Genomic DNA, 17,368 nt, shown 5'->3' with positions numbered 1-17,368 from the left:
CGGATTCCTTTCCTCCTGACAGTAACTTTGCCACATCCCTCTTTTTCCTTCAGTTTGCAGCCTGGGTGGACGCTGTGGTCTTCGTCTTCAGCCTGGAGGATGAGATCAGCTTTCAGACGGTTTACAACTACTTCCTGCGGCTGTCCAGCTACAGGAACACAGCTGACGTGCCTATGGTCCTGGTGGGCACACAAGGTGAGAGATCACGCCCCCCCACACCCAAAAATTCCACAGTACCCCCTCTTTAATTGCTGTTTTTTTTTTTTTTTAAATAATTAAAAATCCAATCAAGCTCTCAGCCTGATCCAACAGAATGAGCTCATCTCCTGAATTTTGCATGTAATGCCTATGGCAGGTAGTTGCCAGACTAATACAGATCGCATAATAACCCCCCAGCCCCCCCCCCCCCCCCCCCCCGAGTTGGCAGAATTGACCGGGGGGGCTGTCCAGAGTACCCCGTTCTGTGCTAACCTAGTGCTCTTTGCATTGCATTAATGTTCTTTGCATTGAGACAGAATTTGGAGTCGAGATGTATTTTACATTTTTTTTTATTATTATTTGAATTCAAATCACTTCTGAATGAGTTGCTGGGACGTAGCAAGGCCACCCTGCCCCCCCTCGTGGCTGAGGGGGGTCTGAACTAACCATGTGCTCTTCGACCCCTCCCTCAAGATGCCATCAGCGCTACAAACCCCAGGGTCATTGATGACTCGCGGGCCCGGAAGCTCTCCAACGACCTGAAGCGCTCCACGTATTACGAGACCTGCTCGACCTACGGCCTCAATGTGGAAAGAGTCTTTCAGGACGGTGAGGGCGCCCCCTACTGGCTCGGTCACCCAGGTCTCGGACCTGCTTCCATGGTGCCCTTTTCCTGCCTCAGTGAAACATCGCAGTCGCTGCTTTTCCCTTGATTGATATCAGTGATTGAGATTTGTAATCTCCAGGCGCTGCTGGTGCCCAGGATTCTTTAAACACTGCATTGCCAGTTTTTATTAAATAAAAAAAAAAAAAAAAACGTAAAGGTACCTTTTTCTGCTTGCTTGAGTTAAGATCACATTGTCTTCATTATACCGACTCATTTACTATCAAGATCCATGCCTGTGCATTTCCTCCCCTCCTTTTTAATTGCCTTCTGAAACCCTGCTAGAAATAATGAAGGCGTTCAAACGTGTTTGATTGGACGGACAGGAGGAGGGAGTGGAATCTTAAACAGCTGCTGCCGTCATGGAGATTGTCTCCACGTCAACCGGAGAGCCTGAGCTCCTGCCCCTGTCTGCATACAAAATGATATGGGGGGACATGGAGGCCTCCTCTGCTGATTAAATTAACGTCACCTGCGTTCCCCCATCTACAGACACGGGTGGCACGGTGATGCACTGCCCGCTGTGTTACTCGGACCTTAGCTGCTGGAGGGAGATTTGCGTTGCACCTCCAGAATAAGCGATCCCAACCTCAGGGATTAAAACCTGACTCCTATTGGTCCAGACTTTCCCAAATCTTGTGCTTTGAAGCCTTATCTTCCAGCCACTAATATTAACATTCAGATCAAATCTCTTTTGCATTTCTGACTCCCAGAAAATTTTATAATTTTATAAGGCAGTATATTAAAAAAAAAAAAAAAAAAATACCCACACATGTATTATGTAATGGCGAAATCACGGTCAGCTGACGGTCTAAATGCTGGGCGGCACGTTTATCACGTGATGCTTTGGTGCATCCCGGCGTCGATCCCCGTGGCGTAAACGCCTGCGGGCGCCTCTCTCTGTCCTCCCCCCCGTCTCCAGTGGCCCAGAAGGTTGTGGCCCTGAGGAAAAAACAGCAGCTATCGATCGGACCCTGCAAGTCGCTGCCCAACTCCCCAAGTCATTCGTCCGTCCCTGCGGCCTCCATCCCAGCTGTGCACATTAATCAGGTGAGGGCCCTTTAAATATTATTTAAAGCTGTTTATCTGGGTAGTAAGTTTGTTTGTTCAGTAAAAAAGCACATTTTAACCTTGGAATTAAGTATTAGAATTTCTTGTGTTTTCCAAAACGTTTCTGATATCTTGTTGGACGGCTAGAAGCTTAAAGATTTGGTTCACAGAACCTCTCCTCAGGGGCACCTCAGTCATTCTGTTTGTGAAATTTCAGCACCAGCTCAATTATCAAATGAACTGGTTAAATAACTCAGTGAGGTATTGATAAGCCATGTGAGGTGTGTTAGTGGTCGAGTCACAAAATATTATTGGATTGTATTGGATGGTGGCTGCAAATACTGGGGTGACTTTAGGAGAGGTTTTGAAATGGCTACGCTTACACACTTCAGCAGACAAAAAGTCAATGTAAACATCATATTCTTTTGACTGCCTTAAGCCTAGTTCATGCTTCATGCTTTCCATGTGCCCTTTCATGAACTTCCGGTCTGGATACGGTCCTCCACGTGGCACCTAGTGTTTATATTGTGGATGCGGACAGTTGCCGACGGTTGCGGTCGGCGCATGCGTACTGCAGTGATATTCCTCCAGGCCAGCAGAGGGCAGATGTCATCTTATAGGTCTGAAGAAAGCTTACGCAAAAGCAGGATGGGATACGGTTTATAACTGCAAGTTTTAAGTCTTCTCGGGTTTTTAAAACAATAAAAACGTGACCTTCTTTTGGAAAACTACTTGTCTGCTTTGTCTCACAATTTAAACACTAAATATGTTTAATATTTACCTCTGCCCGGTCACATATCTTATTAAAGAACTATTCGGTTCTTGTGATAAAATATGATTTTTGGGTAGAAATCAATAATAATAAAGACATAGGTGGAATATACGGAACCACTAAGAGGTCACAGAGCCACATGCTAGTTATGGTCAAATAAAGCTTCAAGAACCATTTTCTGACCCCACTATATGATGCTCTTGGTTTGCTTTGCAAATTGCTTATGCACTGAGCCCTTTTTTTGAATAGAGAGCACCATCTAGTGGTGTCTGAAAATACAGCAAATGGTTCATGGAGTTTTATTTGCCATCACTACCACATACCGCCCCCCCCCCTCATGAATAGCTAGCATTGTCAGTATGTTGTCATTATTGCGTGTAGAAATATTTCGTATGGAACTCTACAAAATATTTTGCTACATCTTCATTTGTTACCCTGCTACCAGCTGTGTTTTGTTTCCAGAAGTGGTAGATTTTTCTTGCTCATGTTTTCTGGTTCAGGTGCTTCAACACAGCTGCATGTCTTTGCTTATAATCAGCTTACCATTAAAATGCATACTGCATGCTCACTGTTGACTGTGCTGCCCAGATCTTTGCTGATACTAAATAATCTGTATAATTGATTTTTAAGTTTAGCATAAAAAACACCAATGCTCTTATTACAGCTAAATTAGTCGCTGTTAAAATCAATAATAAGATGTTCAATAATGCGTTCATAGATATAGAACATAGATGTGATGTGTGTGCGTGCATTCGTTAGCCTGGAACCAATCCAGCCAATCATATAATTCAAACCCTTTAAAAAAGTATCTTGTAGTCAGTGTGAGCTGTACATTACAATGCATTTTTCCTGAGAATGTAGATGTCAATTAATTGATGACTTGTGCGGGGAATTCAAATTACATAGTTAACTTCCAATTTTGGCTGTGAGTGAGGCTAAGCCCCTCATTCTGGTTCTCTTGTATGTAGAGCTCTTTATTCAGCAATAATGTATGCGGGCAGATTGCGGCCCATATGGTGAACTTAAGATCACTCGCTGTCAATTAATGGCGTCATAACCGCAGGCTTCCACTAGAGGGTGCTGGCACACGAATGAGAAATGGCTGCCATTTCCTGCCAACTGATCTGGACGTTTTGAAGTACAGTGGGTGGGGGGAGGTGTTGGTGCTGGGGTGGGGCACAGGCCTGTGTGCTTATCCCTCCTTTTCATCTGACTGTTATGTTTGCCTGCTCTCTTTCTCTCTGTCTCATTCAACACCAACCAACCCCCCCCCCCCCCTCACAGGCAGCAAATGGCGGGGGTGCATTCAACGACTACTCCTCCTCCGTCCCCTCCACCCCTAGCATCAGCCAACGCATCGAGACAGTGGCCGCATCCAACACGCCCACGCCCATCCGCAAGCAGTCCAAACGCCGCTCCAACATCTTCACAGTAAGTATGCGCCAGCTGATGCAGGGCAGCACCCACTCACACTACTAGAGGCCTCCGGAGGAATGGCATGCACGCAGTCCTCCTCCACCAGAGGGAGCCAGAGAGCCCCACACCAAGCCAAGGCCTTCTTCTCCTGCAACAGAAATGAACATTCGGCTCGTCTTTGCCGAAAAGCTAATCGAAAAAAATTGCTAAAACGACTAAAAGTGGCTCTGACACTGTACGCTTGTGGGGGCCTGGTTTAGCCTGAAACCCGTAACAAGCGCTTCTTTTTTTCTGTACTTTTTTTCTAAACGAAAAAACCAAAACTAACCGCAGGGGGGGAACAAAGACCTCTTGCGTTTCTCGTACGCTGTCGGTGACGCCTCCCCTTATTTGTGAGTTCTTAGCGATTTGCACGTGGCTTGATCATCTCTCATTGGCCCTGTCCTCTTGCCCCAGTGTCTCTGCCCTGACCTCCCCTCCCCACCGGCTGTTCTTGGCAGGTCTTTGCCTTGCTTCCCAGTGGCTTCCCTTGAGGGGAAGTGAAGGGGGGGCAAGTACCCCGCAGCGACACCCCCTGCCGCCCCCACCCTATCTGCTCCCCTCCAGTCTGCACCCCGACTATGCTCTCGCTCTGCCAGTGGCAGCCAAATATGCATGTGCCTCTCCCACCAGCGTCCCCGCCCCTGTGCCTCTTCCTCCTTATCCTCCTCCTCCTCTCCCTCCCCCCCCCCTCCCCACCACCTGCCTCCCCAGCTTCACCCCAGCTTCCCCCAGAGCTGCCCCCCGGGTGCGTGGCCCCCGTGGAGGCTCTGTGCTAGTTCCCCTGTTTTTCCCTCCCCCTGCTAGGTAGTGAGTAACCCTGTCCACCAGAGACACGAGCCGCGACCGCTGCGCGTGATGGAGGCGCCGAAGCATGCCACGTACCCCGTGTGGCTGCCCGAGTGGCAGGCTGAGCGGGAGTTTCAGCTCATGACCTTCTGAAGAGTGCCGGGACGGGCTGGGGCTTTGGGGCGGACGGGTGGGGGGGAGGAGGCGGGCGGACGGGTGGAGACGGGGCGGGGGGGGGTGGGGTATGCGAGTGGAATTTCCTTAAACGATGAAACGAGGAGCAGGATGTGCCAGTTTGAAAAAGAAAAAGAAAACGAACTTAAAAAAAAAAAAACAAAAAAAGGAAACGAAAAACAAACAAAAATAGCTGTTTTCCAAGCACACATTGTAGGACTTTTCCCTACGTCCTTTTATCAGTGACAAAACTTTGTTCCCCTTTTGGATGAAACGCTTCACCTTCGGAGAACTGCTGGAACCAGCGTTGCTGACGTGTAGATACTCCTTTGAAAGACGACAGCCCCAAAGTCAGGTGTTGTCTGTTGGAGTCTGCTGGTCCCCGCCCCTTTTGTTCTGTTTTGTGCGGGCCCCACGGAGCCGGGTTCGCTCTGCTCTCTGTTTCCATGTCTTGTCGGTATCTAACCACAGAACGCTGTCTTGACACCTCAGTTAGGTCCTGTACTCCTGCTTGTTGAGTTTAGTGTTTCATCATGGGGAAGCCTTTCTTTAAGTCTTTTCAGTCCATACTTAGGTTTGACCTGATGGAAAAACACGACTGAAGATTTTTTATTGTAATTATTTTGTTTGTTTGTTTTATTTATATTTTTTTGAAGTATGAAAGCTACGATATACAGCTGCAGAGCCCACATCTGTTTGGATATGGTCTGGTTTCCTAGGTTCTTGCGAAAGCGTGAGTTCTTTTGTTTTTAATTGCTGTTTGCTTCATTACACTTGGTCTGTGTAGATGACAACAGCCCCACAAAATCTTGTATGGATCCTTTGATCGCAGACACAAGTGTCCAGGAAACCTTATCATGCTTTTTTTATTATTTTTTTTTTTTAGCACAGCTAAAGGGAAAAAAAATAACTGGCAGCCCAGTGTAAGTGAGGAGCGTAGATTTGTTTGTATTTTTTATTACTTATTTATTGTTTGTTGTTTTCACTGGAAATTTTTCTTTCCCTTAATTAACCATATGTTTTAGACGAGCACAATTCTTGGAAGGGACAAAGGAGCCAAAAAATTTAGTAGCCTTTATAACTATTTAAATTATGCTTTGTGAGAGAATCACAGGTGGGGGGAAAAAAATAGCCATCGGCTTGTGCGTTCGGTGGTAACGGTCAAATGGCGCCTAGAGCATGGAACACTGAGACTAGCGTACTCGGCGACGCAATCAGCAACGCTCCGCCATCCAATCATAACTCAGAGCGGAAAGGAAGTCACCAATTACAACGAGCGCCGTCGGCAATGCTCCCAGCGGTGAGAGGTACCGTGCGCTTAATGTCTCCAGATCCTCCTGCTCCTACATATTTCACTGCTGCATGCGACTAGCTATTACGAGTTCACCTAGAGGCTTAATCTGCGCAGAGAATCCGCTGCTAAAAGTTACGTTGCGCAATAAATTGGTCTGAATATATAACAATATCTATGGTAATTGCTAAACACTAAAACTTGGTAAGGTGTTGCTTTAAAAAAAAAAAAGCCATATGTGGACACCATTTAAGTTCTTCCGTCTCTAAAATGGAGATGTTCATGAACAGCTCAACAGCACATAGCGTCCTGTGAGTCGATTTCCTCTTCAGTCCCCACAATGCCACTGTCCCGTTGAAATATAGAAATTAAGTGGATGTCATGCTCTCTATTCAAGTAGGGGATGCTACATCTGCAGGAGTTGGTCGGTCAGTCACTCTGTATTTTCACCTCCCCCCTCTGCCACCCACTTTGTCATTGGCCATAAACATCAACTCTTGTCTCCGCCGACGGCTGTAGTACCACAAAAGCGTCACTAGATGTCAGCATAGTATAAAAAAATTAATTCTTCCAAGAGCTTCCACGGTTACTTTTTTAACCACTAGAACTGGTGAGCTGGTTTAATATTCTGTGAGGGAGATTGTCGTATGAAGTTGTTTGTTTACTTCAATGTATTTATTTACCTGTCTGTGGAGATTTACTTTAGGTATGATAGGTGTGAACGGACATTGTAGGGGACATGGGCGTTTAAAACTTTGACCAATTTTGTCCCCTTCACCTGACCATCGTCATCCCAGCCTCATCCACTATCTTCACATTCTCCCCCTTTTCTTTCTCCTCTCTCCATCCTTCTGTTTTTTTTTATATATGTCCACTGAAGAAGTGCAAAATAACTGGTTTAACGTTTGCCAAATGTTTTTTTCAATATTTGCAGATTTGTGCTACTGTTTCCAACCTTTCTTCAACAAAAAGGGCTTTCCAACTCCTTCCGAATTAGAAGAGCATGGTGGTTTAAAAAAACAAAAAAAATCTAAAAAAAACCAAAAAAAAAAACTCCTCTGCCCAACCTCTCTTCTTGGGGGTCTGTAGTGGCCGAGGTGGGGGGGGGGGGGTGCAGCTCGTGTGGCCCCAGGCGAAGCCCCGCATTGCACGGGAGCGGCAGAGAGCAGAAATAACCGTAGGGGACTTTGAGAACCTCCCTGTCTTTCCCGTAGAAGGTTGAGTTGAGGTCCAGCTCCTTTAAGGTGTGGGGGGGAGCTGAGACAGCCTGTGCTCAATATGCTACTGTACCTCTTCCTCCCTCTACCCCCACCCTACCCTCAGCCTATCTCTATCCCCCCCCCCCCCCCCCCCAAAAAAAATAAACCACCACCCTCGGACGTTGCCCCCCCCAGAACGGACAGTAGTTCACTCATCACACTGTCTCTTTGTCATAAACACGGACTCTTGGACTGAAGGTTGCTATCAGTTCATCAAATCTCTTCATTTCTTTCGTTTGGTTAATTTCATTTTATTTTTACCAATTATTTATTTTCCATTTGAGTTTAAAAAAAATTTTTTTTTTTAGTCTGAGGAAAAACAAATGGGTTTATTTGTGGTACCAGCCTTAGGACTCCGTTATGAAGGCCTTCATAACAAGTAGGGTTAGGGAACGGGAATTATGGGTAGTCGTGTATGTGCTGAAGGAAAGTGTTTGTTATTGATTGCACTGACTTGTATGAATGTAGTTTCTATGTTTTTTAAACCATTTTATATTTATTTATTTTATTTATTTTGCATTTCAATTTGATTTGAGGATTATAAACTGTTACAAAAGCACTTTTAATGATTGCCAATTCATAGACTGCTGTACATCTTGTATTGTATTTTATTTACAATCGTATTCTATAGAAAATATATTATATACAGTAAATATAAATATATAAAAATATATAAATATAAAGCCTTTATTGTCCATCTTATATTTTGTGGGGAACTGCAATGTTTGACTAAATTTGTTGAATATTTGGAAGTGAACCTGTGACTTGATTTGTATGGTGTCTGTATAAAAAAACGAAAATAAAAAAAAGAAATAAACTGTTAAAAATTACATACCAGAGTGGGCTCACTTTAACTCCTGTCTACCTCCCCATCAAGAGTGGGCATCTCCTCATCATGGTACGAATGAGACCATCACTGTCCTCCTGAACGGAGTGTGTGTGCACGTTCGTGTGTGCGTGTCGCCTGCCAGTGAGAACCAAAGACCTTCTTCCCCTTTTTTTTTGTCTATAATCAGCAGCCTGAAGCACGACAGACGACTCATATTTTGCTCGACTCTTGTTTCCCCTCCAGCTCTTACAGGTACCGTCTGAGGATGAACGACAAGTCAAATGTTTTTTTTGTTTTTTGTTTTTTTGTAACGTATCTCATTTAATGTTTCCAGTGTTTTGATGCTGGTATTCTTTTTCGTTTGTTTGTTTTCTTTTTATCGTGAAATTGTTTCCATTGGAAATTCTTCTGTTAACCTGTGGTTGCAAAGGTATTTTAATGGCCAAATGAGGAATGCAGTTGTGAAACTTGTGCGCAGTGTCTCTAACGCTTGATTTCCTTTTGATTAACTGACACCTCTCTTACTCCCCTCTGAACTTCGGTGTGGACTTGTCCGTGTATCTATGCAAAGGGGCTGTGCGAAGTACCCTTGGTGTGCCTCTGTGGTGGACTGTCCCACTCGTGAAGGGGGGGGGGGGTGTGGGCCGCAGTGGCCTGAGGTCTGAGTCATGACTCTTTGGGGTAGTTTTTGTCGTATGTGTTCAGTGTTCGTTTCTTGTAATAATTTAATAATGTTTTTTTTGACTGCACGTCAGTGTAATGTTGGTTGTTTTGCCGTTTTGCTTGTTAGTTCATCTTTCGCTTTCTTGTTTTATGTTGTTGTTTTGCAATGTCCCTTGTTATTTATTTATTTTCTTTTCCCTTCCAACACCCTACAGTCCCTCTTACTCCAAACCAATGTACACATACACACAAACACACAGCACACACACACCACGTGCCCCCCCCCCCTCCCCGCCCCACCCCAAACCCCATTGAGCGCCCCCTGTAGTTTGTTCTGGTGACTGATGGACTCTCTTGTTTCCTTGCAGTCGCGGAAAGCCAGCGAGCAGGCAAAGAGCGTTGACTGTAAAACTGACAGCATAGGCAGTGGGAGGGCGATACCAATAAAGCAGGTGAGTCACATGACTTACAGCCACCTTAAGCCCTTTGCCTTTGAATGTTTGCCATCACTCTGTGCAGCAGGTAAGTGTGGCCTGGACTGTAATTTACAATGCATTTGTGCAGAGTATTATTATTAGTAGTAGTATAGTAGTATTATTACTATATAATACTATTCATTATTATGACAATAATAAATTATTGGTAATGGTGAATATGATATTAGTATTACAGCAGCAAAGACAGAAAATAATGAGGAAAAATATATCAATTAAAAAAAATGTCTTACCGTGTTACTAGGAGTTAATACAAAGTGCAAAAAAAGGTGCGCAAACTCAACTCTGTACAATAACCACAAATGCAAAATATATGTGTAGAGTATAACGGTGCAAAATGTGCAGTACAAATTGACTGTGCATTACTAGGTTTGTGTAATATATCTGATTTTGTTTTTCATATTGTAGTTGTTTAGTAGTTGTTTTAATTTATAGTTTATATTTATGCAATTGTTTTATAACACTAAGTGCCAAACTTAATTTGATTTCAGTTATAATTTTTCACCGGTATAGAGAGAATGCGAGTCGTTAAAGTGACCTTCATTCCCTTAAACTGCTGTGGTATGGGATTATTATTAATGCCTCAGACAGTCAGACACATGCATGACTGTTAAGTGAGTAATCATCGATCCCAGCCTCCTCCCACTTCTCCAGTCTCCCCTCCAATCTGCTTTAAGCAAACGTCTGTATTACTGATGAATTAGGCCTTTTCTTTCCCAGTAGATGGCGATATTGCACAATGTATTCCCACACCTGTCGTCATGCTGCCTGATTTACTGTGATGAGGATTCATGGGTTACTGAAAAGCAGCAATGAACACAATACAATGATTAACTCAGAAAATGTACTTAAATATATATATATATATATATATATATATATATATAATATATCAGTTCTTCCACATCATATTTACTTTCTATTATAGTGAAAAAAAATTTAATAAAATAGGTCCTTTGGAATTTATCTGTTTATTTTCTGAAAAATTGACATGGATTGGGGTTTTAATTATTAAAGAATACCTTTGAAATTGTGACCATTGTAAAGCCACATGCTAGTTTGTCTTATAAGTTTAATTGATTCTGTCAATGTTCCGGCGGATAGCCTGGCACCAGACCAGGTAACGCTTGAATGTGTTGGAAACACATCCTCGAAAACACCTGTGGCTTTCAAATAAAATAAACTTTGAAAAAGCTGTTTTTGTGTGTTGCGCCGACATGACGGATACTGACGCCGATACACGGTTGCCTTTCGTTGTCGCAAGAATGGCTCTTCGGCTGGTTTGGAGCAGACACGGCAAACGCTCATCAGCTGGTTCACGGCGTAGGAGGGGGTCCATCACTGTCCACTTCAGTCGCTAATCTAACTCAATATTACAATGGCAAAGTATATCAAAAAAAATTTTTAGTAGAATACATTAGACAGGTAGAACCGGTCGCATTGTAAATTTAATTCAGTTAATTTAATTTCTTTTTCGCTGGCACTTTTGCCCTGTTGGATGTTGCAGACCCCTGCCCCTCCCGCTGAGCCTATCTGGGTTTACAGGGTCACTGTCAGTTCGGCGTGAAAGTGAACCACCCCCCCCCCCACACCCCTTGTGTTTAAATGCAAAGCGCCCCTTCTTTTCAGTTCAGGCCTATCCGGAGGATTAAACATGCGACACGGCCCCTGCAATCGCAAGAGAAAACAGGCCCCCACCCATTAGTAGCCGGATTTAGAAAGAAGAAAAAAAAAAACAAACCAACAGTGTTGATAGGAGAGGTGACTCAGAGGTCAGGCACTGAAAAGCTCGTTAATTGAAATCCGCACCCAAAATACACTCAAACTGCCCATTTTCCCTCCTTTAATTACGCACTGCAGTTCAAAGGCTACCCCCCAGATATCTTTTCAGTTGTTGATGGTCAGCAGAAGGGGGTACAGTAGGAGATGTGGGGAGGACGGGTCCAATCCAATTAAGAACCGGGGGGGTTTAAATGAGTCTGATTACTCTAAACCTGCCTTGTCAAATGCACAGTTTTCAGGATCAAAGGGGGCCTCTGTGAGCATAATTACCCCCCCTGTGTAAAAATGGGGCAAAAAAACAATGGCCTGGCTTCTGGAGAACAGTTGACACTAGGTCTTTGTCCTTCACAGTGTCCCCCCCCCCCCTGCCGGTTACAAAGGGCCTGCCCATCACTCAGACAACCCTGGCAGGATGCAGCCCCCACCCCTCCACAATGAGCAGGGAAGGCCGTCCAGTTAGGCCTAAAGCTGTTAAGGTGTCTATGTATTAAAATAACCCCTAAGCGTGATGGATTGACATGAATATATTTTTTAGGGGGGTGGGTGGGAGGGTGTTCCGTAATTTTTTAGTTTTTTCCACCCCACACTCCAGTTTTCTAGGTTTTCCTTTGCGTACATACGGCATTCCTGTGTGGTTTGCGAGATGCTTCCCGGCCAATTTCATGACGTGGCCACTTTTAATCATCCGCCAAACCAGCTTTCTGTCGTCTTTTGCCGTGTCTTTGTGGACCTGGGGAAGTAAAATCCGTAATTTCAAGGCATTTTTAATAACTGCCGGAAAGACGCGAATGTGTGCGTGACACAAAAATTAATAAGACATTATTGACAGTGCAGGTTGGTAATGGGAACAGTGATTTAACTAATGTCCCATGTATTGGTCTGTTAACGTATTGATTTTTTACAGAATGCTCGTGTCCAGGGATACAAGTCGCCTGATTACAAATATTTTTATGGATCTGTTGGCGAGTCAATAAAAGCAGGAACCTTCAAACTTACATGCTGCAGAGTGTGCAGGAGAAGGAGACCCGAAGGATGCAGTGTTGTGTCTGTGTACTCGTCCTTATTGTCATAGCGGCAAAAAAAAAAACCTGGCTAGAATCAAGCCCCTGCATGCGACAGCTTATGATAGCTGGTTGTGTAACTTCTGTTGACAGAGAAACGTATTACCACAACGGCTCTCCAGGGGGCGCCCTTTGTTCAAGCTGTTTTTGCAGATTGGCGAGAATGGAGGTTCTTTTCCTCTTGTTACAAACGGTTGGCCGCCGTTTGAGTTATTGCCGTTAAGTTGACGTGTGGCAGAAGGGCTGGAGGTCTCCCTTCCTTCGGTGATTAAGCGTAATGAATAAAAATCAACGGAAGACGCGGCTTTACGAAGGCTGCTCCTGGACAAGAAGTTGCTGGGAAATTGTGGCCGTCTGTCCATGTCTGAGCCGCACGCTAACCGCGCCCCCCCCCCCCCCCGCTGCATGTCATCCCGCCACAGCTCTAGCTGAAGCACGTTTCTATGCTCACCCACGGCTGTTCTCAGCACAGGCGAAGAAAAAACGACGTAATGGAATGTGGAACATAACACCGTAAATGAGGCCTGCACTTAATATCCAGTCCGGTATGACGGAAAGACAGATTTGATGTTAATGTGCTGTTGTTCTTAAATACTGAAGTCATCCCTCAAGAAAACTGGGAAGTTTACTGAAGTAATTCGTAAAAGTGCCTGTGAAGTAACGTCGTTTAAATTGCTTCTCCTCTCATAGCAAATTCAGAGGATCGCTGAGCTGGTGCAAGTAAAGATGATGAGTCAAAAAAAAAATATACGGAATTCAGGTTCTACTGTTACGACGACGTTCTAGAAGGGTTCTGTGATCTCCATGGCGATCCCAATTACGGTGGATCTGCTGAACAATTAACTCGGAGAACCTGAATGTGCAAGTTCAGCCAGATGTCGGCTGCGTGCGGCAGCTGTGTGTCTGTGGCTGGCTGTAGACCATGTGTGCCTGGTCTGACTGGATCTACTAGTCTTCTTGAATCATAAAGTTAGATTTTTTTTTTCCTTTCAATTCACCCCTGTCTTGTCTGCTTCCTGAATACATACAGAGGCACCCAGCTCATGTAGATGCATCTTGAGAGAACAGGCTCTGTTTTATGCACAGATACCTTAGACAAATGAGTCCTAGTAGGCAGGTCATTAACTCCCCCTGATTTCTGGGTTTTGAGCTGTATAATAGCTAATTGTTTATATAAAAATCAGTCTTTACGGCATTTACTGTTTTAATTGAACGTACCGGTTTAAAATAGGTGTATTTATTTTGCCGTGCTACCGCCCCTCACACCTCGCCTCCTCCAGCTGTCGTGTCTCGACCCCGGGACCAGCGGGTCACACCCCCAACATTGGGGACCCCTACCTGAGGACCCCTACCTGAGATCAAGCGGCGGCTGATTAGCATGATTGTCGGCACAGAGCCGGGGATGTGGGTCGCCGTGGGTCATCTCCTGATGTGTTAATAAGGATTATACCCCTCCAGGATGAGAGCCCCCACCAACAAGGCTGGAAAAGCACAAGAAATCTCCCTAATCCCCCAATTAAGCCCCCGCCATCCCCGGTCCTGTTTGTCCACCTCCAGGAGAGAAGCCCTATTGTTTGCGGTGGAATTACTAAACAGATGAGGGGTCAGATAAGGGGATGATGCGGATCTTTGGCGGGACTGGGGGGCGAGGGTGGGGGGCGAGGGTGGGGGGCGAGGGTGGGGGGAAGTATACCTTTGAAAGCCTCTGATAACGCTCTGTAATCCAGTCCTTCAGGGGTCTGCCAGAGTTCAAGCCCAGGGCCACGAAACTGAACCCCCCCCCCCCCACACACCCGTCGATTTTGCTTATATTGTTTCAAGGCAACTGTTGCAATGCTGGATGTAATCAGATCTGACGACATTGTATTGGATATTGATCAACCAGTTTATCCATCAATCTTCCACCCATGGGGCTTTCACGAAGGCAGGGGCACATCACAGAGCATCATTCTATATACTGTCAATCAATCTATGCAAAAATCAAGCAGTCCATTCAGACCGATTCCAGAAAATATTTCAGTGTGTCTCACTGTGTGTCCGTAGTCCGGGATTCAGAGAGGATGCATGGAAGTATCACATGAGCCAGCTGTCGGTGTCTTATTAGGAACCAGTCAGGAAATGGGAAGTTCAGGCTCCAAGTTCAGTCCTGAGCAGAAGGCGGCTGGTTCCTCACCAAATCTCGCCTCGGCTTCCGCTAGGTGAAGCCACAGCTGTTAGCCGCAGACCGGCCTGGTTTGCACATTTACATTCACTCATTTAGCTGATGCATTTGTCCAGAGCGACATACAAGCGCGGTGAAACGTACGGCAAGCTTACAGCTGTCACAGAACCAAGAAGTGTTGCTAGACTGAGATTCCAGTGAGTGACAGATGCAGGAGATAACATGTGCAAGATGGCTGCGGGGAAAAGGAGCTTCAAAAGCACTGACTAAGACTTTGAGTCCGTAATCAGAAATGCTATAAATTTGCGATTAGCCTCGGATGCAACATAAAATCAACACGCAAATATCTCCCAAGAGACAGTCTAGTAAGAAACTTGGTTTTAGTACAATACAGAAAAACGCAGAATGGTCCACTTTGTCCAGGAAGTGTTTCTTCTCCTTCTTTGCTGTGTGTGGGGGGGGGGGTTGTGACGGTAAAGGTACAGTTTGCCTAAGACTCTCCCCCCCCCCCCTGCCCCCACCCAGGGAATCCTGCTGAAACGGAGCGGCAAGTCGCTCAACAAGGAGTGGAAGAAGAAGTATGTGACCCTGTGTGACAACGGCCTGCTGACGTACCACCCGAGCCTGCATGTGAGTGTCCCGGCCTCTCTCGCTTTCCGGAAGGTTCTGTGTGGACGTCCCTCTGACTAACAGGTTTGCAGGCCTGCTTTTGCAGCGGAGGGATTAGCATCTGTCCAGTTTCTAACTTCTACGATGTATCGACATCTCTGTCACCGACATAATAGAAATTCTCCTGGGATTTGAACCTATAATCACCTTCTGAGACACTGCACCTCTAGGAGGAGTTCCGTGGCCAGGTGCCTTCATTTCTAATAAGTTATCCTTTCACACCTGTTCTAAAGATCATTTTAGGAATTTTAAGTTTTCAAATTCTATTATTAAAAGGTGCCATCCACAAGAAGTATGTTTGCATTATAAACCTTCTTATTTAACAGATTCTATATATCAGGCGTGCCACAGAGCATTCTGTGCGGACTGCGACAGTCCGAGTTCACCTGTCTTTCCGGAACGTTGCTCAGGCTTTATTGGATGGTTCCGGCAGCGTAGAGGCCTATGGGTACAGAACGTCTCCGGCAAGTGGCCGGGGTGGAGGGGGGGGGGCGGCTGGGCCTTCGGCCTCCCGTTGCGCCCTGCCCCGTTGCGCGCTAATGAAGCAGTTGCCACAGAGCTCCGCCCCCACGCTGGCTTGTGTTGATTACGGCGCTCAGTGGTGGCACCCGGGCGCCTGGACATCAGTCTCTGTCAGCGCCCCCAGCGCCACCCCCCCAACCCTGCCCCTGCAGCGGCACTAATGCCTCTTAAACACTCTTCCTCCCTCTGTCCTGCTCTCCCTCCTGTGCTCCTAATCCATGTCTTCCTCTTCTTCCCGATCCCTGTAATCCTCATCCTCATCTCTCCAACCCTGTCTTTTTTCATGCACCGTGCCCCACCCTACTGGCCAGTAGGTGGCCTCGCCTGACTGTGGCTGTTTAGACAGTTTTGCGGGGGGGGTGGGTGGGTGAGCAGCATTATACCCCATAATGCTTAAGCTCACCCAGCCCCGCTGGTCGGATGCCACCGAAAGCCGTTTTGGGCCCCAGCCACGTATCTGCCAGGCGGCCTTCCCGCTAACGTCCGAGGGAAGAGCCCATAACGAGACGGCGGTAAGCAGAACCGGGAGCAGAGTCGGCCCTCGGCGGAAGGGAGCCGATGCCCTTATCGGCAGTGATGATGGGAATCGCCGCTAATGATGCCGGGTGATTAGGATCATCTCCGTCCCGGCGAATCCCAGGCGAGAAGACGAAGCGGGCGCCCCCCAAATCTCGGTCACCTGGTAGCCTGTGTCAGCACCCCTCGCCAGCAGAGTGATCGGGGAGGGAGAGAGAGAGAGTGCGAGGCTTCCTTCCACTCTGTAGTCAGCCGTGCCATTCTCACAATCACCGTCTGTTAATTCTATCTGCTACATCAATTAAATTGTTTGTGGAAACTAATTGAATGTGGCTTAATCACACATCTTAATAGCTTTACACGCTCCGAACTGGCTGTTAATTCCAGTAATAAAATGAAATGAGGGCGCTCACTGGGTAATTAGCAAGAAAGCTTGCGAAGAAATTAGTGCTTTATGGCGTGTAGTAAAAGGAGGAGAGCTGGCAGGGGCTTCGATGGCCGAGCCCTCCCGCTCTTTTTTTCTGCTGATCGCAGTCGTTTGCCCCCCCCCCCCCCCATTTATTTACTTGTTCAGAGAAGCAAAATTCATTAGTTTTTCCCACTTTAGCCGCAGCTCCGGTGGTCGGGTTCTGAGTGTGAAATAATATGAACGTTAATAACTGTTGGATGTCTGCCCCCCCCGCCCTCCTGACTGGACCGGGGGTGGGGTCCGCCGCAGGTTCCGCTGGGGCTCCGATCGTTGCGGCTGCTGATCTGCGTACCTTCTGTGACATTTTGAGTTTTGCTCACCTGGTTCATCGGCCATCGCCGTTTCCGTAACGGTCTGATCCATCGCCATGACGTTTGTCGTCTACCCAGTGAAGATCCCAGCGATGGCTGTGATTGGTTTACCGAGGATCATGTCTCCATAGGAAGGGCTGAAGATGGCTCTTAGTTACGACATAGGATGTATGGGAAGAACAACAGTTGAACTGCTTCATTTGAAGCTGAGATGGTGTAACTTATATTCCATGTAATGT

At 46.2% G+C, this 17,368-nt stretch overlaps 1 protein-coding gene across 2 annotated transcripts in view; it reads left to right on the top strand.

Annotated features, from left to right (window-relative positions):
* Positions 1-17,368, top strand: part of agap3 (ArfGAP with GTPase domain, ankyrin repeat and PH domain 3) — a 164,539-nt gene that overhangs the window by 100,335 nt on the left and 46,836 nt on the right. For both annotated transcript variants that reach the window (XM_072711213.1, XM_072711212.1), the window contains exons 5-10: positions 54-195; positions 673-807; positions 1,785-1,912; positions 3,969-4,115; positions 9,513-9,596; positions 15,168-15,272. In XM_072711213.1, the coding sequence (XP_072567314.1) occupies positions 54-195; positions 673-807; positions 1,785-1,912; positions 3,969-4,115; positions 9,513-9,596; positions 15,168-15,272 (741 nt within the window). The remainder of the gene's footprint in view (positions 1-53; positions 196-672; positions 808-1,784; positions 1,913-3,968; positions 4,116-9,512; positions 9,597-15,167; positions 15,273-17,368) is intronic.

This window comes from Paramormyrops kingsleyae, chromosome 4 (assembly GCF_048594095.1).
Source record: "Paramormyrops kingsleyae isolate MSU_618 chromosome 4, PKINGS_0.4, whole genome shotgun sequence".
Taxonomy (NCBI): Eukaryota; Metazoa; Chordata; class Actinopteri; order Osteoglossiformes; family Mormyridae; genus Paramormyrops; species Paramormyrops kingsleyae.
This window is presented reverse-complemented; position numbering and strand designations above follow the sequence as displayed.